Genomic DNA, 26,969 nt, shown 5'->3' with positions numbered 1-26,969 from the left:
TTAACCAATTAGTATCTTGCTAAAATTTTAGAGTATCACTTTGGTGATTTTCTAATTCTGTGTTTTTACCCTCTGGGTTGGCTTACTCTGAGGTTATAGGCTACCCACTGCAGGCTAGGATTTGAGTCTTGAAATACATTTTATAAAAGTGTCTTACAAGATTACCAGAACTAAGAAAATAGTCCATTATTGTTGTGAAAAGAAGAGAGGAGGAACCAAAATGAGGGAAAGAGCACAGTTCAAAGAGCAGAGCCACAAAGTACACGTGGATGCAAAGATTATGATGCTGCACACAAAGTTATCACAGTTTCAAAGGAAGTGTGAACCAGCAGTATTTTAAGAGTCCTCCTGAGCTATTATTTGGTCTGGAGAATAAAAGCCTTCTTGTAGGCACCAAACAGCTCTGTGTGAAATGAATTCCCCCACGCTGAGGAGCAGATACTCCACACTTCATTTTGTTATTGTTCAACGCTCATACTTCCTACTAATTATTCAGGTTGTGTTGCAGAGATAAAATCATGAATTTCCTCCCAGACTTTTGTACCTTTTTGCACACTACCACAGGCTAAGATTGTCTCCAAACACTGATGAACAGATGCTCTCTCCAGCAAGAAGATTGAGTATTAATCTAATTTTACAGATAAGTAAAGGAAACATAGGAAAATTTTGGTCAAAGTATGACAGTTTTCAGTGAGCAATTTGAGATATCCATGCCTTTATATCTCACAATAGTTTGTAGAATATAACAGCTTCTATGTTTGAAATACAACTACTGGCACTTTCAGCAACAGCTGCAGATGAGTAGCACTTCTGTAAGTGCAACCCCATGATTTCAATATTTCTGCATAAAATCAAGCAGCCACCTGTGGAAAATCTCCACCCCCACTCCCAGAATGACTTGTCTCAGCACAAGTCTTTTGCAGAGAAAAGAAAAACCACCCTAATTTCTCCAGGGTAGCATTAAACCACCTTGACCATGAGATGGACTCCTTTGTCTTTCTGCAATCCTACACCTCATTCATTATGCAGCCTCCATCCCCTTTGTTACACAACACTGTTTCATCTCTCCCCAGAGAGCAGAGAAACCAGAGATCCAGAGGGAAAGCAGTATTTGACCCTTGATATACCCACATAAATTAATGCAAGCTTGAAGTGACACTGTACAGCTTCCTGTCTGCACTTCAGAATTACTTCTGGTTTTAAGAGGCTGTTAAAAATAAAGCACCTTACCACTCACCCATGGCCAGCCTTCTTGTTCAAGTCCCAGCTGCCCCAAATCCTGATCACAGTTCAGTCTCACCCCTCTTTTGCTGCCTCTCTGTTACAGCTTTCCACTTGTTTCCTCTCCTTGTCCTGTTCTGCTTGTCCAATGAAGATCTCACATTTTCTCTTCCCTGTTCCAGCTCTTAGTCTCGTTCAGCTTTTGCAGAACCTTGGAGTCTGTGTGAGTAACTCCAAGTGGACTGAAGAGTGCATGAAGTTGCAGAGGTACTACATTTAGTGTTGCACCTAAACGGCTGCTCTTAAGCGAGTTGTTTGTCGTCTCTCTTTAAATTACTCTTTGATCCTGGTCTCCATCTCAGGTCTCTCTACCCTATTCTACTACACTTACCCAGCCACTTGAAAGTAAGTTCAATGAAGTGTTGTCAGTTCTGTGTATCAGCTGTTCCATTATGTTTAAAAAACCCTCAAACAATGCTCCTTGCTTATTTCACTGCTAACTCAAACAAACCCCTCCCAAAGTGACTTCAACAGATTTTGGGGTGGACATCTCACCCACCACACAGACAAAACCCACTACTTTCAGCCTGGCTTCAAACTTTGGAGTTTGTTCAAGCGCTGAACAAACAAAACAAACAAAGGAAGATGCTCATATGATGGAAAAATACTTTTTATACAAAGTCAGTCCATTTATCCACAATGCTGGTTTACAGTAACTAGACATTTTTAAGAATAGTGTGATTAATAAATAGATGAAGGCGTTTTTTAAAATTACACTGATGCAGCTCTTTTGTTCCTTAAGTATTGGTTCATGTGGAGCAGCTGAGAAATCTGTTGATATTTTTCTGCCTTGAAAAGAATTACCTGTAATGTTTCAAAATTAAGCAGAGCTTGCCAGTGAAATCCCAAAATATACAGAATCATGCTTTAGAAAATAAATTATCATAGTCCAAGTATCTGTAGGTATTTACAAAGCTTGTTTCTGATGAAATACAAAAACAATTAAGCAGACTACAGTATAATTACCAGTCAAAGTGACTCAGAGAAACTGATGATATAGTTTGGGTGAGATTCTGATATTCTTACCAGCTTTGCAGCTCCCTATTCCTTGAGTAGTCCCATTAGCTTCAGAGAGATTATTTATGAAGCAAGGTGCTGCAGTTCATTACCAGTAAGGATATCAGAATCTTACATAAGACAGAAAAAAAGAAAAGGAAAGGAAAAAAAAAGAGAAAAAGCTGTTAACTACAATTACCAGAATCCACTAGGAAGTCATTTTACTGGACATCATTCAATGTTCTTGACAAAAAAAGAATTAGTCTATAATAAAGTGGCCAGTTGCCTCAAAAACCTTTAAAAAAGGGTTTTGTCTTTAAAAAGAAAATCTATATTCATTACATGGTTTAAAGTCAATGTCAATGGCAAATAAATTGAAACAGCTTTGAGTGCTACTAGCACTACTTGTAAATGTTCCTTCTTGTAGGGAATGATTCTGCTCCAAAAGCATAATCTCATGCACAGGAACAATCCTGTGCTTTATTTGGATGATATAATTTTAAGAACTGAGACCTTCTATTTGCTCTAATCAGGTAACTGGGTGTGAAACTAGTGATACCTGAAGCATTAAATATAAAGTCACATGTATTCACAAAATATGAAAATGTGAAATAAGGTCTTTATTGAGAGTAAGTATTTGTCATTGGTAAAATTAGATATTGCAGAGCTAAGGGACAAATGATAGGCTGCAATGTGTGTATGAAGGCAGCAGTAGGCAAGACCACTATACTGGGAGATAACTGCCATGAACTATCCAAAACTCAGAGCCCTGGATTAACATTAACAATGATGCTCATGAAACTTTCTTCCGTCCTGCTTTTAAGAGGTTATGCTATCTTAGGGGATTTTTAGTGTTTTCTGTTATTTTTCTCTTGCATTAATAAATCTGAAATGAGAGAAAGTCTCTTCTCCTGTTACAACTCTTCTTTTTCAAAGACCATGAATTAGCTTATTTGTCTTCAGTGCTGTATGTCACCTCAGATATACACCTTCAATTAAGCACCTGGTTGTAACTCCATGCAAGCACTCCTGGTGCTCATTACCACAGAAAACAATTCCAAGAAAGAGAAATAAATTCCTCTTCTAGGATCTCTGACTCCTAACAGCTGACCTAGAAGAACTCTTGGACTTAAAAATATACAAATGCTCACATGCCAGCCCGAAGTGAAGATGCACTTCCTGTCTGACAAAAAAAAAAAGTCTGTCTCGTCTGTAAGATTAGGGAATTTCCTGACTCTCTCATTCAAATCCCAAACTAAATGGGGGATTTGGAAAGTAAGAAAGATGTTTCTCTGTAATGTTTTAATAGCACTTTTTCATTTACTGTTAACTCCACTAACTTGAGAAGGAAGAGGATGAAACAGGTCTCTGGCCCTTTTAAGAGATCAAGCCCACAAGTGAATAAATCTGATCACCTCCATCCCCCCTGCTTAAGACACACCAACTCTGCCAAGTTTCCCTTAGCACTTTTTCTTAAAAGAAATCATATAGCTTTCTGAAAATATCAGTAATCAATGGCATGCTAATGTGCTAAAGTGTCCTGAGAGAAATTTGACAAAATGAATATAAAATGCTTATATTCTTCAAATCATACTGCCTTGACTAGCACTTAATTAGGTAAAAAAGAGCAAAACACTGAAAAGCAAGCATGACATGCAGCAATTCAAGACTTCTACCAGTTATTAATATAACCCTTTAAAACCATGTAAATAATTTATCCTAGATAAATTTTATAGGAATTAAATACTATTAATGAGATTATTATATATAAGAGATAATAAAATTTAAATATTAAAGATGCTGCAGTATATTCACAAGAGCAGAGAGCTAAGACCAACTACATGTTACGCTGATTATATAACACACTAATTTTATAAAGCACTAACTTTTTGGAATTAAATTCTAGATCAGTAAGGCATGCAAAGTTTGGAAGAAGAATGCTAAAAACTAAATTCCAAGAACATTAGCTTTCCATTAAAAGTTTATTCCTACAGACAAAAAAAAGTAGATGTCTGCATTCCAAAACAACAACACAAACCAAATTACTAGTTGGATCATACTTTAAAAAATAATCTTACAAACCTTTATCTATCTTAAGAATAACATTTAAATAGAACAGCCTTGCTCCAGGTTTTCTCATTTCTCAATATTTTCATTTGCACAGATACATGTAGACCTACAATTTTGTTTCAAGTATCACATCACATCTTACGGAGTCTAACAGTTACTCATTCAAGTGTGCAACACACACAAACAGGTGTCCCTCATTTGTTCCTCAGATCCTCAGCACTGAGATCCCTGCTGTACTTTTGATTAACCATATTCCAACTGTGCTGGTAAAAGCTTCGAGAATACAAGACAAAGCACAATCTTCCCCCAAGACACATGAAAACTCCAAAGGAGGACTAATAGCCTAAGAAAGGCCACAGCCATAAAAGAATGTTAATTCTGATGACACCAGATTCTGCAGTGTCAAGCCCATTAACTTTGATATGGATTGTTTTTCCTTCCCTCAAGAGCTGCATTCAGTACTCCAGAGCTCACCTGGTCAAAATCCAGTTCTAACACATTGTTTTACTGTCTCCTCACAAAATAAGTATAGGAACACTTTTAATTTCAAATCACGGCAACAAATACTTCTTGAGAAACAGATTGATGCAGGCTCTTGTGACTTTCTTCAGCAATCTCTGCAATCCCCAGTGAAAAGGGAAATTGAGCTGCACATTCAGGACTGCCCAAAAGGTCTAGAGACTGAGGATGTACCTGGGTTCTGAAGCAGAAAATAACCCTAGGTATGTGGATCCTCATGTCTGTGAGACCCTTCAGTGGGGTTCTGTTCAGGAGCCTGTCAGGGACCATGACAGACTCTGCTATAAACTTCCCAGCTATGGAAATACTTTTGCATGGACATAATTCTGCTGATATCTTTTTTTCCTTTTTTTTTTTTTTTAAATAAAACTATATTAGGAGTGAAATATGTACTATGAATGTGAAGGAGTAAGTCAAACATTAGATTTGGCAAACTTCTGGCTTTGTTAACTACTTGAAGGGGAGTATAAAGATATTACAGAACAGTATTTCAAAAGAGAAAAAGCAGTAAAATAAGCTAGAAAAAGGAAAAATAAGTTTATACCAAAAGAAATGTTAGTCCGTAGCTGTAATCTGCCGATTATGCCATAAATGTGGTCTGAAAAATAAGCCCTTGCACTTACAACTTATGGTGATGCCAAGTTCCACATTATGCTTCTTTGGTAGTTTCACATGAAATGTTCCACTGCTTGGTATAACTGATTCTATAAAAAAATATTTAAAATGTTAGATAATTTATAAGGCACAGCAATTCCACGAGCATGGAACTATGCATGCACGTTGATGAAGGCACAGCAGAGTCCCAAGGCAGGGATGAAACATGGGTGCTAAAATGAAAGAGGTATGATTTATAACCCTACTGGTAATTTCACGGTTACTCAATTTTTTTTAAGGTTTAACTGAATTTGTGGAGATTGCATGGGCCAGCAGCCAGCTGAGACTGCAGGATTTTAGCTCATATGCAAGTTCTGTGAGCACATGGGAAAATTTTACTGCTGGCAGACAGCTTTTAATTAAAAGGACAGGAGATTGAGTCGTAAGGATTTCTAACCTTTGTTGCTGCAGGACTAACACTTATTTTTAACTGTCCACTAAGGTAACTGCCATGTTTAACATCTAGTGGGAAGAAAACTAATCCAGTGGTGCACACACATAATGTGTACTTGATAATCACAGTTTGTGATTTCATGGGTATATTCTGTATGCTTAAACACATTACAGAATAAAAAAATGCCATTAGTAATAATACTCACCAGAAAAATTATCAGTGATTCTTCTGGCCTTTATTAATTAATTTGCTATTATTTTATTTAGAGATACCGTAAGTGAAACACCTCAAGAGTTTTTTTGTTTATCCACCCTTTTTAATACTTTTCTGTCTTGTGAAACATTTTATTATTTAGCCTGTAGAGGATTTGTCTCTGTTTAGCAGAACACTTCTATCTCAGGCCAGAAAAATGTCTGGAAATAACTCAGAGGAGAGACAGTCACCAGATCTTACTACAGGACCTGCCATTTCTATTTGCTTTCAGAAGTAGGCTGCAGGGCTGTGTGAAATGAGAAAGCTGTACAAGAAACCACATTTCAAATAAGTCACTTGAAAACTGAATGGTGTAGATGTGAGAAGAAAACCTCTACCTCAGATTCCTAACACTTGCAATGTACTTGGGATTTATTCCTTCATTTTTCTTGCCAGACAGAATAACAGGACATTCATACCTGCAACATCAAATTCTATTTCCAAAGTGACCTTGTTGGTGATAGAGGAGTCTCTGAGCAGTTGATTGGCCTCATCAAATGTGCTGTCTTCCGTAGGGATACCATTTATTGACACTATTCTGTCTCCTATTTGCAGCACCCCACACCTTGGTACAAAACAATACAAAACAATCATCAGATGTGCATGTTACCAGAACCAGCAGTGTCATAGAATCACAGAATCATTTAGGCTGGGAAAAGGCTTTAAGATCACTGAGCCTTGCCATTAACCCAGCACTGGCAAGTCCACCCTTTCCGTGTTGATTTGCCATATTTACATGTCTTTTAAATACCATCACGAATTGAGTCTGAACTTTTTCCCTGGGCAGTCTGTTCCAGTCCTTGACAACCTTTTTCACTGAAGGAATGTTTCCTAATATTCAATCTAAACCTACCCTGGAAGAACTTGAGGCCATTTCCTCCTGTCCTGTTGTGTGTTATCTGAGAGAAGAGACCAATCCCCACCTGGCTACATCCTGTTTTCAGATAGCTCCTGTGGGGAGCTATAAGGCTCCTCTCGAGCCTCCTCTCCTCCAGATTAAACGCCCCCAGCTCCCTCAGCTGCTCCTTAGAGTTCTCCAGACCGTTCCCCGGCTCCATTGCCTTTATCTGGGCACACTCCAGCACCTCCATGTCTTTCATATAAAGAGGAGGTCAGAACTAAACACAGCCCCTGAGGTGTGGCCTCACCAGTGCCAAGCACAGGGACAGGATCACTGCCCTGGTTTGGCTGGCCACGCAGTTTCTGATATGACCTACCTGATCAAACACCTTCAACCAGACCTTGCAGGATAATTATGGCATAGCAGCTCAACAAGCTAGCTAGGGCACAGAAGCTGCTGCCCCTTTGCACCATGACACTATCCAGCACTCCCAGCATGGGTCATGCCCTCCAGGTGCTGGGACCCAGGAAGAGGGGTCTTCATGCTTCCACCCCACCCATGGACATCATCTGTGCCTCTGACCCTGGACTGCAGGTGAAATGGTACATGGTGCTTGTCTGTGCAGCTGCTATCATTCTCATAACATGATTAAACACATATGTAAGCATAAAAAAGTAATTGAAATAATTAGTAAGTCAAAATTCTGGTACTCTCTAAGATTTGATTCTGTACCAAAGCTGAACAGAGCTGGATATAGCTTTCCCTTGGCACGCTCAATTATCACTATTTTGACTTCACTGATTTTTCTGAGTTTTTTGTTTTGTTTTGCATTAATATAGCTTCCAGTCTCCTTTTGGAGGACTCTGTACGGTCAGAACACTGGTACTTGTCATTCTTTTATAGCTGATCAAGTGCAGGAAACGCCACTGTCAGGACAGAAAGTGTATTACTTGCCCCACTCCACCGAGCAAGGCCCTGCAATGTGTCACAAAGGGAAGGAGAGCAGGAAGCAGCCGAGGAACGCTCACCGCACGTATTCCGCAGTCAATGAAAGAGCCTCACCTTTCCGCCGGACTGTCGGCCTCGATGTAGGAAATGAGAGGTGGGGAGGACAAGGTCTCAGTAGCAAACACACTGCCCTGGAGCTGGATCCCAAACCCCACTACGGGGTCAGCTGTCAGCACCACTTCTGTGGTTTCTGTGTGGACGACCTGCCCAGCCAAACCAACACTGCTAGAGGCTAAAGACACTATAAAACAGAGCAGACCAGGAGGAAAGACATTCATATACAGTAGAAGTTCCATTGCTTTTTGAGAAAATTGTTCTTTACAATAAATCTAGTCAATGAAATGTCTCTTTAAATGTCAATTTAGGCTAGAGTTTATACATTTATTATGTATAAACAGTATAAACAGTTATGGCATATAAGATAATAGAAAACATCTGGCTGTATGCTGGAATGCAAAAAGATAGTTCTTGTTCTGAGTAAAATAAATGTGTTTGATATCCCCACTCCAAAAATCTCAGGACATCCTTGAATTCTGTTTGCATTAGGTTGGAGGCATGGATAAGCCGACCTTCAAGAGGAACTAAGGCAACTGGAGGCACAAGCCCACCTGTTATTCAGGCACATTCCTCTTTTGAACATCTCACAGCAATTCATTCTTGTTAGCAACAAAGCACATGGATCAGGCTTGCTCACAAGTAAGGATGCCCTCTTCTTGTACATGTTTACCATAAGTCAGCAATTTGTCAGGCTAACTGGGGAATGTAAGGAAGTTGAACAAACCACCCTGTTTTGGCAACCAGTGTATCTCAAGGGATTGTGAGAAAAAAGGTTCTGTGGGGCCTCTCAAAGCCACTGGGGGACCCTTCTATGAGAAACTCAGGCAGCTACTTCTGTTCCCCTGCTTTACTCACACTTTTTCTAAAAGGCTGCAGTACAGATCAAGACAAAAACAACACTGAGTTTCAATACAATTACTTGTGAAAGGAGGGACTGCACCTTTGCCTCCCTGACCTCTGTCTAAATGTCTATTGTATTATGGTTTGAATTCCCCCAGTGACAAACTATTCCCTTTCATGTCATACACATGTCTGCTAAGAATTAGGTAAAATTTCATAGTTTATTTGAGGGATAGTTTACCTGTTCTTTTTTTTTTTTTTCTCTTAGATGTGGGGAACAATTTTTGACACTATAGATAATATTAGCACAACTGTAAAAAGATTCAGAGGTTATATAAGTATTTTCTCACACTATGGGGCTGCAAGCATTAGACTTTTGATCTATATCAGTTAGTAGAAATCTGATTGATGAGGCAATGACAGTTCTTTGCAAAATTTTCACTTGCCAAAAAACTCACAAGTTTCTGTTTTCTCCTAGCAAAGTTCCTTCCCACTGTAAAACTGTCTCTTCCAAATAACTGTGAATTTTTCCTCACATCTTGTTTTAAGTTTTCTTTCTAAGAATTGTGCATCATTTCAGATACTCAACAGCTTCCTTCTTACTCTTTCTTTTATCTGCACTCAATAAGACATGCTTATACACAAATGCAAATACTAAAAATCTGTTCTTAGAAACTTCCATCAGCTTTAGCATTTACTGCATCTGAGAAATAGGTTTCTCCAGCCCTCATTGCTGCAAAGGCTAAAATATAACAAAACAAAATAAATTAATATAATACCTAAGACACCTTCTAGAAACAATTTAGGGCAAAGGAAAGTTCAATTTTCCCTCTCTTAAAGGTCATGTAACAATTACTTGTTAACTTCATCTCTATTTCCCATTGCTTATGTCTCTATTCCCTCCATGCAGCAGGTATCTAGTTGACTCTGTAACTTTCTTACTCTTTTTATAATGTCCTACCAGGAACCTAAATATCTCATGAAGTTTATTTCGACTTTCAGGACAGTATAAGTTTTAATTCACATTGGAAAATTAAGTCACTATCTGTGGGATTTAAAACTCACTCTGATAAACATTTTGATGATGTTGACGCTTAAGTATGACGATTAGGAACTCTTTCCACTCCGAAAGAAAAGGAAAGAGGAAGAGGAACAAAAAAACCCTTCAGAGATGAAAATTATCCTTTCCTAATCATGTAACAATGGCTATCTCCTAAGATCTCTCTGTAAAATGTCACAGGTACCCAAACCCATGACTTGGAGCATGTTGGGGTTTGTAACTCAGCAGTAACTGTAGCAGGAAACAGCGACATATTTTGGCTCCTTGGTGGATTAGAATTTTTACAGGCCAGGAAGCAGCACTGTTGGTTTAAAAAGGGGACATGGATGTGTTTGTAGGTCCAGTGAACATTGGTTGCTATTGCTAGGGGTACATTCCAGCATACTTGTATAGTTCTCATCTAACTCTTAGCAACATTCCTGGGGGCTGGTTTGCTATATGCTCTGTAGTCATGTAAATCATGATCATGAATTTGAAGATTATGTACTTGTTACTTTTATGCCTGCAGTTATACAAGAAGCAGAACAAGATGTGCTTCAAGGTGCATCTATGGATTATTATGCCTCCAGTCTCCCACTCTGACCCACAAGAAATTGAAAAATGTTCGCAATTCCTCCTGATAGCTGTTGAGAAAAGAGCACCTGTGCATGTCTAAAAGCCTCTCAAACTTTTACCACATATGCAATCCTGGTAAATTGGTATAAATTATGTCTCCTTTCCAACCACTAATAGGGACCTATTACAAAATACTTCAGGATTTAAACTTTAATGAAATAATAATCTAAGTGTTTCCACAATGAATCCCACACCTTAAACAAAACAAAACAAAACAAACAAACAAACAAAAGCAGAGGAAGAATAAAACCTGAAAACAAGTGGCAAAAAAAAAAAGGCTTGTGGCAGCAGGGCATGCCCTCTATTTTTACAGCCACATATTTGGAAAGATCTGCTAATGCAATGATTGTTAAATCATGACCATATAAGTCTTGTAACCCCCAGTGCCATCACACTTCATCTTCATGAATTATGCCATGACCACATTATGTTGTGCAAATATTCTTAAATAATTGGCAATGTAAACTTTATAGCAACCTATGTATTTTTATTCCCAAGTAACATTCTAAAAGATTTATTAAAATTTACCTTCATAAAACTCTCAAATGATCCAATTGGATCAAAGAAAAAAAAATCCCACTAAAATTGAAGACTGTGCTACTCCTTTTCCACAAAAAGCACAGCAGTCAATCTACATGGTTCTCACGAGTCTCCCACAAAGGGAGAGGTTTTCCAAGTCTTGTTGACGGATAGTGGAAAGGTACAGGACTGGACATTCTCTATCCTCGTCCATTGCAGAACATTCAGAGCAGTGTGGGTCTCTTAAGCTGGCTGTTTCTGCTGTCACAAGTATGGGTATAAGTCTACTAACAGAGTAAGGAACTCTGCATGGGTTGACAAGCAAACTCACTAAAAGAGCAAACAAGTCTGGCTGGCCAGCCAATTCCTCCACAGCCAGTTCCAGTTCAGGGTTGTTGATGTAGTCACAGGTTGTGATGAGGCATTGACCACTCAGTGATGGGGCCAGTTTCAGGTATTTTGTAATGCTCTATATCAAGACCTCACAATGCAAATGGGTAATCAACTACTGCACAACTAAGCCTTGTCCTAACTTCTCCTATCTAGAGATCTGTTTACTCATAGCAGCTTGTCATCCCCAGGGCCTTCTGACTTGAAAAATCTTTTAGGTGGGCTGCAGTACTTGTGTGACTGTTCCACTTAAATGCCACATCACTGGCCTTGTTTTGAGTCTTTCAAGATAACACAGACAAGGCTTCCTTGAAGGAAAAATATCTGAAAAATTTAACAACGCAAGTTACAGCTGTGTCCAAGATCCATAACAGGATTAGCTTTGAGGATTTCATCCTTTGTTGAACAGCTAAAATGTAGCACAATTCATGAACAATTATTTGCATTGATTTTACTATTCAAATCAATTACTACTAGTGTAACACTACTACTGCTTCTCACGTGCAGAGGAGAACATGTAAAAACTGGACCTCTACTGACACCATAGCATGACAGACACAGAGTCCCCCCACGACCCGAAAGAATGCATTAGAAGCTAACATGTCAATAGATGAGCTGTGAAAAATGGCTGATGGAATTAAAAACAAAAAAAATGCACTTACAGGCAAATGTTATGCAAAAAATATGTGCTTTACAGAAGAAATAAGAACAAGCAAGCAACAAAAACTGCAAGAAAGCAAAACCTCAGTTCCTCTCTAATGTATTCTCACAATTCTGTAGTGATTGGCCTTGGAAGCTGCTGGTTTGCTCTGGTTTTACTATGACCATGGGGAATCTTTAAAACACAGCAGCAGTGCTGCAATGTGCAGCAGCTCAGTTCTTTCAGAGCAGACTTCTGAGCATTGTTATCTAGAGCAAATGATTTACAGAGCAGTTCTCACCTCCCTGCTCTGGAGGAACTGAGCAGCTGTGGATTGCACAAAGACAGACAAACCAAAGCGAGGTGGCACTCTCATGGAGACTGGGAAAAAATGCACTGACACAGCCACACTCTTTCCAGCCTAGTGAATGCTTAGCAATATGCAAAATGGAACAACCTGAATAGATCTGTTCTGGCTTGGGAAAGGACTGACTCATAGGCAATCCATGCTTTGAGTCCCAGAGAGTGGTCAAATGAGGCTATTTAGTCTCCACTGTTACTTGCTCTCCCTCACCAAGATAACTGTACAGGTCGTAGTGTAGATGTAAACATTAGAACTACCTAGCAGGTGCCATGGTAAGCTCTGCCTTCCCTAATGTGACAGCTGCTTGAGCTTACCAGCAATCTGCTTTTGACTACTCAGCTATGAATTCTATTCCCTAATGGACACTGGAAGAATTAAAAAAGGAATTTTAAAATCACTTCAGTAATGGTATAACAAACTCTTCCAGCACTGTCTGAAGAAAACATTCCTTTATAAATTTCAGATGAGATAGTTATGCTGCATAGCATCTCCTCATCTCATTTTAGCATCGGACAAATATTTTTACCCTTATGTTTCCTAAATCTACCAGAAACTCTCCTGTCTAGAATACATGTGTATTAATTAAGGTACTGTGCAACTTTTTTTCTGCATCTTCCCCCTCCTTCATCCATTCATTCACTGCACATTTTTGAGCAAATGCAGTTACCACCTACAGGAGCTTTTGAAGTCCTTCTTTTTCATCCTCCGCCTCATCATTGTCCCACGTGGGCTGGTGGAGTAGAGGCTGCGAGGTAAGGTCCCCATGTTCAGGGAACTCAGGCTGTATGCACTCATGGAGGTAGGAGAGAAGGATGAAGACACCAGAGCTGCTGTAAGAAATCAAACACTTGGCATACAGCACTCAGTCTTCACAGAAGAGCGCGGCACATGCCTGTAACTCATCAATGAATCAAACATTTTATGTATAGGCTGTGTATGATGCACGGGAATGCTTTGTGCATTTCCAATAACAGAGACATTAAACCACACAGGTGACCCTAGGAAAAAGTAAGCCAGCATTTCATGACAACACTTGCTGGAAGCTAACAAAGACAACGTAGACGCAAAAGATATACTCATAGTATACAACTTACTTTAGGAAAACCATGGGAAAGTAAACTTTTCAATATCCCCAAACTAATGCAAATCAATATATCTAGATACACTGATTTTAGAAATGCCTTTTTGTAGTAGGTGATTTCTGACAAAGATTTGTAAGCAATGCTTTGCATTCAAAAATCATGCTTTATATACACTTTTCCGATCCAATGGTCTACTCATACAGAGAAGAAGAGCTGATTCATTCAGAATTTTCAAGCCTTTTTCTGTCTACAAAGGCTGCTTTGTTACAGAGAAGAAAAGGTGCAAAATGTCAGAAATAACCTTAGCATGGCTATGAAAAAGTGTAGCATCCGTAAAACTGAAAAGGTTTTAGAGCCTGAAATGGGAAAAGTATGAGTGAAAGAAGGGAGGGAGGAGGAAGAAGAGAGAGGAGGAGGACGAAGAAGAAGAGGAGAAGTGAGAATGTCAGCAGGAAAAGATGTGGAACATTACGAAGGCTTTTTTGAGGAGGCGCTTTCTGGAATTTCAAGGCTGGCATCCTGCAATGGTCAGGGTGGTAGGTGTTATAATGGTGGTAGGTGAGGAGGCTGCTCTGGCTGCTGGCACACGAATCCCAGGGAAGTTGTCTGTTGCTCCTTTCAACCTTCACTGCCCGCATGAAGGGATGATGGAAAATCAGAAAACAAAAGGACCAGAGAAGAGGTAAAAGTAACTGAATTGCACAAAAAAAAAAAAAAACCCAAAAAAAAACCAGAAGTGAAAGAAAGAAAACAAATTGAAAAATAAAATAAAATAAAAATAACCTGGTCTTGTCTTCTTATCGGGAGGGTCTAACTTGAGGAGCAGAAATAATTTTTTTCTCAGAAAAAGTGTTTCTGATTGAGTTTTTTTCTTTTTTATATTTGTTTCAAAAATTATGATTACTGACTCAATTTCTAATCTCCTTCTGGCTTAGGGGCTAAGATTGCAAACTTTCTCAGAAAATACTGAGATACTACATATGACCACTAACTGAAGGTTAATAACTCTCTCCTTGCATTAATCTATTTTGAAAAGACCAACCAGAAACTTTACATGGCACTGCCTAGAATGGAGATGCTTCCCTGCCATTTCAATTTACTGTATTGACATTTTAATTTTGCCACAATCTATTGCTGGCATTATGCTATTCTGTGCAGTAAATGACTTCCCAATGCCAGCAGCAGGAAAACTCTATTCTGAAACCTGGTTAATAAAGAAAGGAGGTCTTATTGATTAGCTGGATTTGCAATTTTGTATTTTTGTTTTGTGGTTTTTGTGTTGTTTTTTTTTTTTTAACTTGATCTTCAAAACTTTAAAATGATCCTTCACTGGATGAAATTTGAGACCATATTTAATTATTTAATTGTGAGTTCTACGTGTCAAAAGTGAAGACTGGTATTTACTAAGGGAATGGGAAGCATTTCAGTTGTCAAATCTTAAAGGAAAGGGATTAATGTCTCCCTTGATTAAATACAGTCTATTCATCATTAAATTCAGCATGTCTGTATCCCTGGTGAACCATAAAGGCACAATTCAAACTGGGAAGTATTCACTGAATTTTTTGTCTTACAACACCAAAGGATTCACCCATACTACAGAATCATGGAACAGTTTGGGTTTGGAAGGACCTTAACCATCTTGTTTGAACCCTGCTACCATGGAAAGGGACATCTTTCACTGGACCAGGTGGCTCAGGGCCCCTTCCAACCTGGCCTTCAACACTTCCAGGGATGAGGCTGCCACAGCTTCTCTGGGTAACCTGTCCCAGTGCTTCACCACCCTCACAGTGAAGAATTTCTTCCTAATATCTAATCTAAACCTGTTTTTAAATCTGTTTCTAGAAAACAGAGTTTGCTGTCTTTGTCCCATGAGCTGTATTACCTGTGTCCCTCTGCTACCTGCTATACCTAAAATGGCTGCAGATGTGTCTGTCCCCATGCTGGCCTTTAACAGGAGCCCAAAACCTTGAGCATTTAGGTTGGACTTACACCTTGTGTTCATATCTTATTCCATGAAACAAAACTGGGGGGGGAAGGGCAGCCACTACAGCAAGCCCTGTGCTCTGGCAGAAGGAAAGCTGTCCTTTGGTTTCACTTTGTATTACATGAGCACTGCTGTGCCAATTGCCTGACTGTACTACCCCTTCTGACTCAGGAGTGATGCCCATCTCTACAGGGGGATCTATGGAGTGCACACCAGGGAAGGGACAGCAAAAGGGGACCACAGGGGCTCACCATGTCCCTGCAGCCTGGTGGAGTGGTGGAGACCCTGCAGGCCCTGGAGCTGCCTGACCTGGCCCTGTGTCTTCAGTCAGATTGCCCTGGAGTTGCATCCCTCCATGTGAACACTGTGCCCTGGCATGTAGCTGAATCAAAAGAATTATTTTTTGCCCCAACACCCCAATATCAGATATCAAAAGTAAGGTAGGGGTGCAATGTCAGCACCAGGCTGGGACTGTGCCCCTTGGGTTCCTCACCCACTGGAACCACCACCCTCAGGGACTTTGGAAAATCTCATGTTAGCCAGAAAAGTCCTGGAAACACCAGAAGCAGCCTGACATGGCCTCATGTGTCTTAGAGACTTAGCATGTCTTCTCAGATGAAATCAGCTCTTCAATTATGTGCACAGACAGTGATATTTCTTAACTTTAACTACAGTGAAAAAATTAAAATCTGATAAGAACAATGTGGCCAGGTGGATTTTCATTATTTTCAAGCTGCTGTGAGCCTTGTTTAATTAAAAAGACTGCTTCCAGCAGGAAATTATCTGGCAGTCCTTGAGATTTTTTCTTAATGTTTTATTTTCACACCGAGACTAGAGATAAAAATGTCCTACTAAGTGGGGAAGTACACAAATTCAGTTTGCTCAGCTTGTAGAAGGATAGTCCCAATTCAACAAAAGTTCTGTAAAAGAAAATCCTTTTGTGTGTAACCATAGTAATTTAGTGGTAATTTCAGCTTTTCCAGTACAGGGCTGTGTATAGTAAACATAAAACTTATGGGGTAGCAAGAGAAATGAATGTCAGCAGCACAGTATAAAGAAAAAAAAATCTGAAAAAGAATCCTGTATTTTATAGAGCTCTTCACTTTATTTTAGGGCTAAAATTTCAGTTTATTTTATATACTGACTTTCCTGCCCGTTTTAAATTCCTAACATATTCCCACAAGACCAATAACTGAGCTCAGCAGGTACAGCCCTAATGACTCAGCTTATTCCAGACATAGCAAGGGAGATTTTCACTCTCTGCAGCCTCTAGGTCATACCACACCTGATAAAAGGTTGTTTCTAAGAGGGAACTTGCTTCCATAAAGCTTGTTACATCTTGAATTGGTCATGATATTATGGTAGCACCACTTGGTGAGGGACTGGAATGGTCTGTAAACATTCTAGTTATTCTGCCTTACTGAAGAAAGCAACTTCGTTACTTTAGGGATACTTTCCCCCAAAAGATGCTCGTATATATTATCTTTTGCTGATAAACTTGATATGATTTTGTAACAGACAGTTCTTAACTCTGGCATTGCTTTTTCCAAGCATCTACACTGGTTACTAGAACATTAACAGCATCAATCTGTTATAAATGCTGGTTAACAAACCAACTGCTTCAAGTAATACAATTATCTACACAAATCATTGGCTTCAGCATTTGCCTTCCCAAAAAAAACAGTCTTCAAAATTCTTTAACAATCCAGAAATTAATTGCATGACAAAATATCTTTTGCTCCAAAAAAAAAAAAAAAAAAGAAAAAGAAAGATTTGTTTGCAATGTACTGTCATAACTGAAAGGAATGGAAGTACATTGCAAATTTGGGCTCCAACTCATTCTGCTTGTGCAGTATCACTCTGCTCCTTGTGGCTCTAAGTGGATTAAGTAGAAAAGGGAAAGAACTGAGTACAGGGAGAACATGTAATTGCAAAGGTTATTTGGTTCACCCTGGTCTAGGAGAAACAAACGTCTCCTCCTTCACTACTTCAGTATTCCCCATTCTCAGAAACTGTCTAGAACCCTGCTTATCAAGGGACAACCTGGATATTGCATGGATGCCCCAGAACATTTACATCACTGACATTTCGAGACCTCAGAAATCTTGTCTTGATCTAGAAGAGGCAGAAGCACAGTACCACAGGCTCAGAAAAATTAAGCCACTGGTTCATGCTGCAACACATGTACCTATTCTCTGTGTATTTGATAACCCTTGTTACTGTTTTGATGTCTATCAACATGTGCTATTTTAAACTTAAGGATTACTGTGAATTAGCCACTTTCTCACAATTAGTTAGAAGACAAGACAGGCCTCCATCTTCAAACACTAAGACATTTTATAAACATTTTATTTGAGAATGGAAAGCCATTCTATTCAAGCATATTGGTATGAAATAAGTATCGCAGTGAAAAGGTCTGCAATCTAGGAAACTGTTTCCAAACAGTTTTCATAAGCACTGACAGTGAACCTGTGAAGCAATCTCAGAAGCACTTTAAAGATGATGGCAATAAATAATAATGCCATTAACAAGAGAAAATAAGGGAGGGCTTTACATATCTTAGGGGAGAACAGGTGTTATTAATTCACTATAACTATCAAATCCATATGCTGAAAATAATTTGGCTGTGGTACTACTTCCCCACTCTAAATTTAAGAACCAATGTAGAGATTAATTTACTGAAGTATCTTGTAGCACCCCCAACCATTGCAGCAGCAGAGTCAACGGCTGTCTTTATGTACATTTGCAAGTTTGTAAAGGTATTTCTTAGCAAAACATTTCCCTCTCTGGCCATAGGAGTCTCAGAGGGTTCATTAAGACCAAGAAAACGCAGAGCTGCTCAGAAACTGCAGAAGCATAACGTGGGGAGCTGAAAAAACATTTACAGACATAACTGCAGCGATAGCTGTGACCATTCAGCATGGGCAGGCAAAGCACAAGAAAGAAAGAGAAAGAGGTATTTGGTGCTACAGATCCTCTTACCGTGCTCTGGGCCTTTCAGTGCTAGCCGTGTCTGGTGGTGGGGAAGGATCTCCAGTTTGACATTATCAGCTGCATTAGCCAAAAACTGCGTTGCTTCCGCCAGTGTACAGTACTCCATGCTGGTGCCATCAATGGACAGAATATGGTCTCCTACATGTAATGCACCACATCTATATAAAAGGGGAAAAACTTGGTATGATCAGGTATGCTATTTGCTTGCACAACGAGTTTTTCTGCCTTCAAACTGGTCATGACAACTATGAACATGTTCTTTTTTTTCGAGAGACATTTCTTTTTTGTAGGCACTGTCACTGGTCAGACTTTAACTCTATTAGTACAAACCTTAAAAACAATTCCGTTAATACAGTATATGCCAAGACATCACTCACAGAACTGCAAACTGCAATGGGGTAGCTGACTCTAAAATATATGTGAATGGCAGCAGGATAAAATGAGAAGAGCTTAAGGAGACTCGAATAACTTGGTCACATATCCCTCACACAAGCACCCAGTTCATCATTTTTTGAGTTATAATTCAAACATTTATTAGTACGAAAGCTGTAAATGATGATGAAATTATGCAGTAGTCAAACAAATAATGAAACCAGGGCTAGCATGGTGACTCTAGGAGTGGGGTGGGGAGGGGGCTATCTGCTAAATTTTGCTGCACTCAAGAGACTGGCTACTGGATGAGTTGAGAAATGCAAACACAGCAGTCAGCATCCCGACGTACCAGTCAAGTGGACAGCTCCTTTAATTGGTTACCCCCTGCGAAATGGGAAAAAACAGAGGGAGAAAATTAAAGCATCCTGCACCATTGAACTGGAGAACACCCCTGGATCAATGGCCGTCACTCTCAAAGTTTCTACTGTAGGGAAAAGCCCACAGAGGAGCTGTAGACTCACTGCTACAAGTGGGTGCTACCAAAAGCACCGTTGCCAAAGAGGAGTTACAAGGTAGGGTGACTGGGGACATGCAGGAAGAATTTGCTGCTGAAACATAATATTTAAAAAAAAATTTAAATAGAGATATGAATATAGAAATATATTGTATATGTATAAACACATACACACACACACACACACACACACCCCAGAAAAGATCCCAAAACTTTGTTGCAGAGGATCAGACCACTGGGGAAAAATATCTAGCTATAATTTTAATGGTTTAAATGGTTTTATTGGAAGGTTTAAATGAAGCGGAAATATTACAGCAAAACAATTTAAAAATACAGAAGCCAGTCTTCCTTATACCTCACTTGTATTCTAAAACATAAGTAGAAGAATCCACACATAAGGAGTTCCATTTCACTGTGCCACAAGAATGAGTGATATATCCTAAAAGAACACTCCAAGGTTGCAAAGCCTCAAAATTTACTTCCCTTGACAGCTGTTCCATATGGTGGGCTTACTTTAAGACTTCCAGTGGGTTATGTTTCTTTTTTTTAAATACTGATCTCTGCCACAGTGTTACATTTAACAGCCAGACTCCTGTGCTGCATAGTGCAAGCAGCCCATCACGTATTACACGGGGCTGGCTTATGTCACCGAATACACGGATGAGCTAAAGTAGATGGAAGCCTCAGACTCGGCACTCTGGAACAGCCATCTGACAAAGTGCTAATTTTAAGACATGCAACCTTGAGAGGACCTGGTTCAGTCGATTTTCTCAAAAAAAGGGAAGGGTTCCTTTAAAACCAAACAGAAAAAGAAGTAAAATGGAGGCATGGACCTGCAGTGTCAGTCCTCTATCACACTCACCTGTCTGCAATACTTGCAGATTTGATTTTGTCTATGACAATGACCTGTTTGTTGCAGCACATCGAGGTAGTTAGTGCAACCCCAAGAGCAGCACCAGGCGTTTTGGCAACTTCAACTAGCAGTGGCCCAGAAGCTGTTGCTACTGAATCTGTTAAAATTAGACAACAAAAGATCAGTATTATACCAATGTGGTATTTATGCCATTTTCATGTTTTCCCCACATAAATCTCCATGGTTATTCTTTTTCTCTAACCAGACAACATGCCGCTTCAAGACATACTAAAATAGCATAATTTGATGAGTCAATAATCAGCTCTTGATGTTGAAAATGACAAAAGCAAGAGGAAGTTTGTGAATCTGGGATGTCTGAAAGTGTCAGAGTGTGTCAGAATCAGAGATGGACCAGATGAGGGAAACAGGATGTGTTAGTGAATCGTTCTCTTGAACAACTGAAGATAAACATTACCTGGAATTTAAACAGACATGCTGAAAAAACAGAATTAATTTAAAAAGTCGAAAAATATCTGAAAAAAATGAGTAAGTGAATAGGTTAGAGAAGGAAGCTAAATTAATTTTCAGAAAAGAAGGTGAAGGTCTGTAGATAGCAGCTATAATAATCAAATGAAGAAGATAAAGAAGGGGTCCACAAGAAATCCTTTACAAAAGAAAGGAGAAAATAGTGAAAGTGCAGGAGGCGTGACACCTAGAAGTAGTAGAAATTAAAGCAAAATACATGAGAGGAGGTTCAGAAGATTCTTTTAACATCCTTCCACTGGATAAAATACTGCCTTACAACAGGACATAGATAGTAAATGATCAACGTTAAATACAGAAAACAGGAAAATAAGTTGGAACAACAGTCATGATCGATGACTGTGGTGAGAAACTACCCCAGAGAACAAGTGCCAGACACAAGAGAGCAAAAAGACAGCAGGCTTCTTCCTAAATGCCAAAACAAAGCAGGCAGTGATCAGGGTGAAGAACGTTCTGGAGACTGGCTGAGAACTCCTACTAACCAATACCCATTGATCAATAACTCAGTGCAGTAAGATACAGTAAGAGAAGATGTCCTTTAAGGATATTAAAAGATTGAGACAAAGTGCTATCAGAGACCTTTGGAGGTGTTTATAATCAGAATAAGAAAAAACTGAATAAATGAAGACTTATGCTGGATCAAAGTCACAGAATGTATTGCCAGCATACAGGAGAGATTGGTACTCACAACATTCTGGAACCAGCTGTGAGGATACAAAGACAACATTCAATTCTGATGTGTCTCAGAAGACACTAAGACTGAAGCTGTATAAGAAGTACAGCTGGACTTCCAAGTATGGAGGAGAGGACAGATATAAAATACTCCACTCAGTCTTAAATCTAAAAAATTAGTCAAAAAATGTAATACTGGCACAGAAGAGACAGTAAAACTGAATTAGGATACAAAACTAACAATCTATATAATAATACAAGAAATTGAATGAGAGGGCAATGAACACTCAGTGAAGGTGCTCTTCCTCATTAGAGTGTAATGTAGGTAAACTGCATATAGAAATGGAAAAAAGGTTGGATGGAATAACATAAATACCAGAAAAGTGTCAGTTAAATATTATAGGACTCCTTTTTCCCCCACAACTTGAAATAATTTTTAGATTCCTGCTGGTTTTCTTTTTTTTTTTCAAGTTCGAAATCTAAGGGTTTGAAGGCAAGATTCAGCAATTTTGAAAGTGGTCATTAAATATGAGTTAACAATTTCTGCACACAACTAGGGTTGAATTTTTAAAGGCTCAGCCTTCACAGGTACTAAAAAATAAGCTCCTCCACAAACCTGAACTGATCTTTAAATTCTGAGCTAAAAGAATAGAGTCCACCCAGTAGCATTTCTGTCTGGAGCTTCAAGAACTAAGTAGCTTTAAAGCTGGATGAACTGCCTTCAGCAGTCTTTATCTTACTAACTAAAGTTAAAGTTACTAACTTATCTGTCTTTCTCTTACTAACTAAAGAAGGAGTTTATCCCAATGAAATTCCTGTCTTAGATGACTTGGTTAAAGGTCTAAGTAAGGCAGGATGCATGCAGTGCCTTGCAAACAGCCAAATAAGCATGTGCAGCAGACCAGAATTTAAGTATTCCTTATTCCCATTCCTGCACTGAGAAGCAATTATTTTCATCTTGAACATTCCAGTGGTTTCTGGAGCTACACACAAGTTTCACATTTACAAATATATGGGAAGAAGACTCAAACAATGTTTGTCATCAGTACCTTGACAAAGGTTTTAACTCATATTGATCCAGGAAATGGCAAAGCCCAACTTGCACAAGTTCTTTCTGCAATGGCTGCCTTGAGGAGAGGGAACTGAATGCAAATATCTGTTGAGAATGTGTAAATCTTAGAAGATGCTGGTCCTTTTTCCAGTTACTTGGGAAACTGCATAAGCACAAGCAGCTTATGCCTGAGTGTTATTTCCCAGGTGCCTGTTGAAATGCACTGGGAACACAAACCAAGGCAGACAGGACGAATAAATAAGAGAACTACATTAGAGGAACCAGAAGAGAAGAAATGGAGTGTGTCTAACGGTGGAAAAGAAGCACAAGGAAGAGAAAGAAGGCAATAATCAAGCACACATTCGCTGACAGAGAAGAATTAGTTTTTCATGTTGAAGTAAAGCGTGGATATGAAAAATGAATCATACAGGTATAAATTATTCATATGTGAAGATGTTTCAGTCATTAAGATATTTACACCATGGCTGAAGCACTTACACACTATGTTGATTTATTGACTATGTAATTACATAAGATACTGATGAATACACTGATGAATATTTGTGTGAAAGGCACTCTAGATTTTTGATTTTGTTAATAATTTTTCTCATTTTAGAGTATTGCATCTCAATCACTACAAGAGGCTTGATTAAAACCTCCCAGAGGAAGCAGCATTGCTTTCTGCATGCTAATACAGCTACATAGCAGCACACCTTTTTTATTTGACAGCTTAAATCACTGGAAACAAGGGGTTTTATTCTGGATATAATTTCATTATATGTAAATATACTATATTTAGTACATATAAATAGTATGTAGTATAGTATTTAGAAATTTTTTTAATAAAATGAGCAGCGTTACCAACCTCCTTTGCCTCAAAAGATAATCACAAATCATTTTGAAAATTGAAAAATGTATTTTTAACCTGATAAAGACATCCCATTACATGTGTTTCTTTATGTCCTCAAAAATGTATATATCTGTTAATCCTTACTGATCCTCATGGTATCTGAAATCCAGGTCAACAACTGGTGGGTGGTGGAGGACAAAAACCACTAGGATTCCCACAGTGGGGAAACCAGTAAGCTGCTTGTATTAGGCAGCAGAGGATCTACATGTGAAACATTACCTTAACTGCCCTGGATAGGGAAAAGCTTCAGTCATAGCTTGTGATCCATAATGACACTAAATCCACAGGAAACCAAACCTTTTTAGTCTATGATGGTTCTTTTCTCTTTCCAAAGCCTTCCTGTACTTAAAATTGGGAAGTACAGCTACTGAGCTTGTTTCTGTAGAACACTGAGCTCTGTTGCTACTCCCTGAGCTCTGCAGCTTCTCACTTTTCTAACTGCAAGGTTTGCAAGGGGTGCGCTTTTATTTTTCAAAGTCATGGCAAAACAAGGTACAAATAATTTTTTTGAGCTGCTTAAAAGAGCTTGACACAGAGGAAGGATGTCAAAATAGATTTTGTCTCTAAAGAGCCAGCTGGACCCATTGAAACACACAGCTTCAGAAAACTGCTATTGACTTCTCCTGGATGCTGCTGTACTTTATAGCAATGATGTGACAAACAAGTGGATATCTCACTATCTCACACTAATTTTCCAAGCTTCTTCCCTATTAGGTGTTCACAGACTAACCAGGTTTTCACCTTAAAACTGTATATAGCAGGTCCCTGTAGCCTTCTCTGTTGTGATTCTCTGACTGACAGTAGTCAAAAAAATCTGGCAAGGTGCTGGTTCAGACCAGAAAAAATGCATTGGTCCTCAAACCCTGTAGTTCTTGCAATGCAAAGTTTTACCACTTTTGCAGCAGTGCCTTCACGGATCTAAATGTGTCTCACTTATGTTAAAACCAGAAAACAGTATTTTACAGAAATAGTTTTTCTTGATCGAAGAAGTGTGCTCTTCTACTCCTCACACCTTTTTTTGTTCCCTTCATACAAAATCTTTGCAGCCTACAGATAGCAAGTATGGTTGGACAGCTGGACTTGCTGATTTTAGATGTCTTTTCCAACCATAAAGATTCTATGATTCTAAGTAAAGCAATCTCTCCCTCAGGTAGGAGTTCCCTTTTCTCCATTCAGTTCTTGTCAGTATACCCAAAACTTTATGTTCTTTCTCCTGTTCTGCAACCCTAATTTTTATACCTGGTGCCTGCATGCCTCATGTTCAGACTAGTGGATTACAGAAGCATATCTTAGTGAAGTTAAGGAAGATTGTTAAGAACTGGAAAAAAACCTGAAATCTTTGACACTCTTGCCTTTAAGAGCCAAACGTTGGAACACTTACAGAAAAAGTCCTGATTGAAGAAGTCACTTTCAAACTCCCATCACTCCCAAATGCCTTAGACCATACTCTTGCTTTCCTCTGCTCTCTCTGTTCTTTTTTCAATTCACAAAAATCAATGATTCTTTTCCAGTACCTGCTCAGCAATCATATATGTGACAGCTCTGATGTATAAGGGACAATACTGACTGCTCCCCAAAGAACCTGTTGAGTAAACTCTCATAAACCCTTAAATGCAGAAATGCACGAGCCTTTCCTTGAACTTGCTTTCTTTAACAAAACCCAACAGAATGTAGGGGAAGTATGTGTGTACATTTGTGTGCACAAGCCAGTGTGAGTTCCAGAAAGGGTCCAACACAAAACACTCCATTGCAGTCAGTTCTTACTACAGAAAGGTTGAGACATCCCAACAAGCTACTGTCAGCACTCAGCACACAAGCAGAAGGTACTTAAAGCACCAGTGATGAAACTGATGTGTAAAGCACAGAATAAGCAGCCAAATCTGTGCCTTTATTTGGTATCTCAGTCTCAGCTAAGAATAACATACAAGGTTGGTTTTGAAGAAATCCAAGTGCTTGTCTTACTAAAAAAAACAAAAACAAAAAAAAAAGTAGGAGAAACTCTTTTGTACATATGTATCTATTTAGCAGGCTGCCCAGAGAAATTGCGGATGCCTCATCCTTGGCAGTGTTCAAGACCAGGTTGGATGGGGCTCTGAGCAACCTTGCCTAATGGAAGGCACCCCTGCCCATGGCACAGGGGGTGGAACTGCATGATCTTTAAGGTCCTTTCCAACCTAAATCATTCTAGGATTGACAGAATAATCAATGGTGAGGAAAGCACAGCAGATGTGGTTCTGCCAGTCCATTCAGAATCAGCATGCTAGGGATTAGCCTCCCTGTTTTCTGTGTTAAGAAACAAGAGCTGAAATGTTAAAAGCTTTTTGCTTTTTGTAACAGAAATGAATCAAAATACCACAGACTTACTGCCATGAATTTTGAGTATTTGCCGCTGCTTAGACTGCTAAAATGCAAAAAGCAAAGCTGATATCTTACACTTGAAATCCACAGCTAGCTGTACAAACTTGAGACCAGATAACCAACCCAAAGAACAGGCAGGACATCCAACAGGTTGATGAACTTAATTTCTAAGACATGTGATTTTAGCAGTGATGCTCTCCATACAGACCATTTTGCAGGTCCTTTACAGTACTGCTGAGCTGACAGCAGAGCAACGTGAAAGCACTCAGGGACTCTGTGTGCATTCACATCCACTTTTCTTCATTCACCCACAGACTATTCATTACTGTCAGACAGTATCTTAAACTACACTTAATGAATCTTGTCATTCTCTCTGCGGTTTTCGTATTCTTAAGGACTATTTCTTTTCTGTGAATACCAGCCCAAATCCCCCATTTTTGGTGTCCATTAAAACATTTTCTCTGTAAGACTGATACACTTAAAGTTGTCCCAGCTCCTGACAGCTCGGTGCAAGATTGCATTCCCAGCTGTGTGAGGTTCATAGTCCTCTATGATGCTGTGCCTCCTCTATGCCCCTTCTCATGTTTTTCTGAGACTGCCACAGAGACAGGCAGTCAATCAACTTATCTGTCTGTCTTTTCCATAAACTCTTGCAAAACAAGAGCCACAACTAGAAATGTGTGTGCAAGAGAGAGATCTGCTGCAAGTAGGGAAGCTTTTCTCTACTTTCTCCTTCCCTTCTGCCTCAATTCACTTACACCTTTCTTCTTTTATTTTTCCAGGTTTCACCAAGACACAGATAAAAAAAGCTGACAAAACCCCACTTTCGCCCCTATTCTTCATCTACATCATAAAGCTACTTTGCTACCATTTTAAATTTCTTTTGTAGGGGCATTTTCCTTTACTCATTTTTTTACAGCAATTGGATGACCAGCCAAGTCTCTTACAGAGAGCTGAGGGATGGTTATTGAAAGACTGATTGTTTTGGGTGGACGTGGGGGCATGGGAGGTCACTTATTTATGTAATACCCCTTCCTTGCACTGCAAAGATTATTTGATCTCTATTTTGCAAAGAAAGGATATAATTACGTATTTTTAAAGATGATCTAATCAAGAAATTGAGATTGGGATCATGG

The 26,969-nt window shown here is 39.1% G+C and overlaps 1 protein-coding gene across 3 annotated transcripts in view; it reads right to left on the bottom strand.

The window, feature by feature from the left end:
- Nucleotides 1-26,969, bottom strand: part of GRIP1 (glutamate receptor interacting protein 1) — a 307,820-nt gene that overhangs the window by 28,392 nt on the left and 252,459 nt on the right. The window contains exons 8-14 of one of the 3 annotated variants that reach the window (XM_059846957.1): nt 20,309-20,456; nt 18,549-18,718; nt 14,055-14,210; nt 13,175-13,327; nt 8,070-8,256; nt 6,586-6,731; nt 5,490-5,570 (exon numbers count right to left, since the gene is read on the bottom strand). In XM_059846957.1, the coding sequence (XP_059702940.1) occupies nt 5,490-5,570; nt 6,586-6,731; nt 8,070-8,256; nt 13,175-13,327; nt 14,055-14,210; nt 18,549-18,718; nt 20,309-20,456 (1,041 nt within the window). Of the gene's footprint in view, nt 1-5,489; nt 5,571-6,585; nt 6,732-8,069; nt 8,257-13,174; nt 13,331-14,054; nt 14,211-18,548; nt 18,719-20,308; nt 20,457-26,969 lie in introns of all 3 variants that reach the window. The other 2 variants (XM_059846958.1, XM_059846959.1) reach the window with 2 other exon arrangements.

Source organism: Haemorhous mexicanus, chromosome 5 (assembly GCF_027477595.1).
Source record: "Haemorhous mexicanus isolate bHaeMex1 chromosome 5, bHaeMex1.pri, whole genome shotgun sequence".
Taxonomy (NCBI): Eukaryota; Metazoa; Chordata; class Aves; order Passeriformes; family Fringillidae; genus Haemorhous; species Haemorhous mexicanus.
Note: the sequence above shows the minus strand (reverse complement) of the source record. Positions and strands in the feature narration are given on the sequence as shown.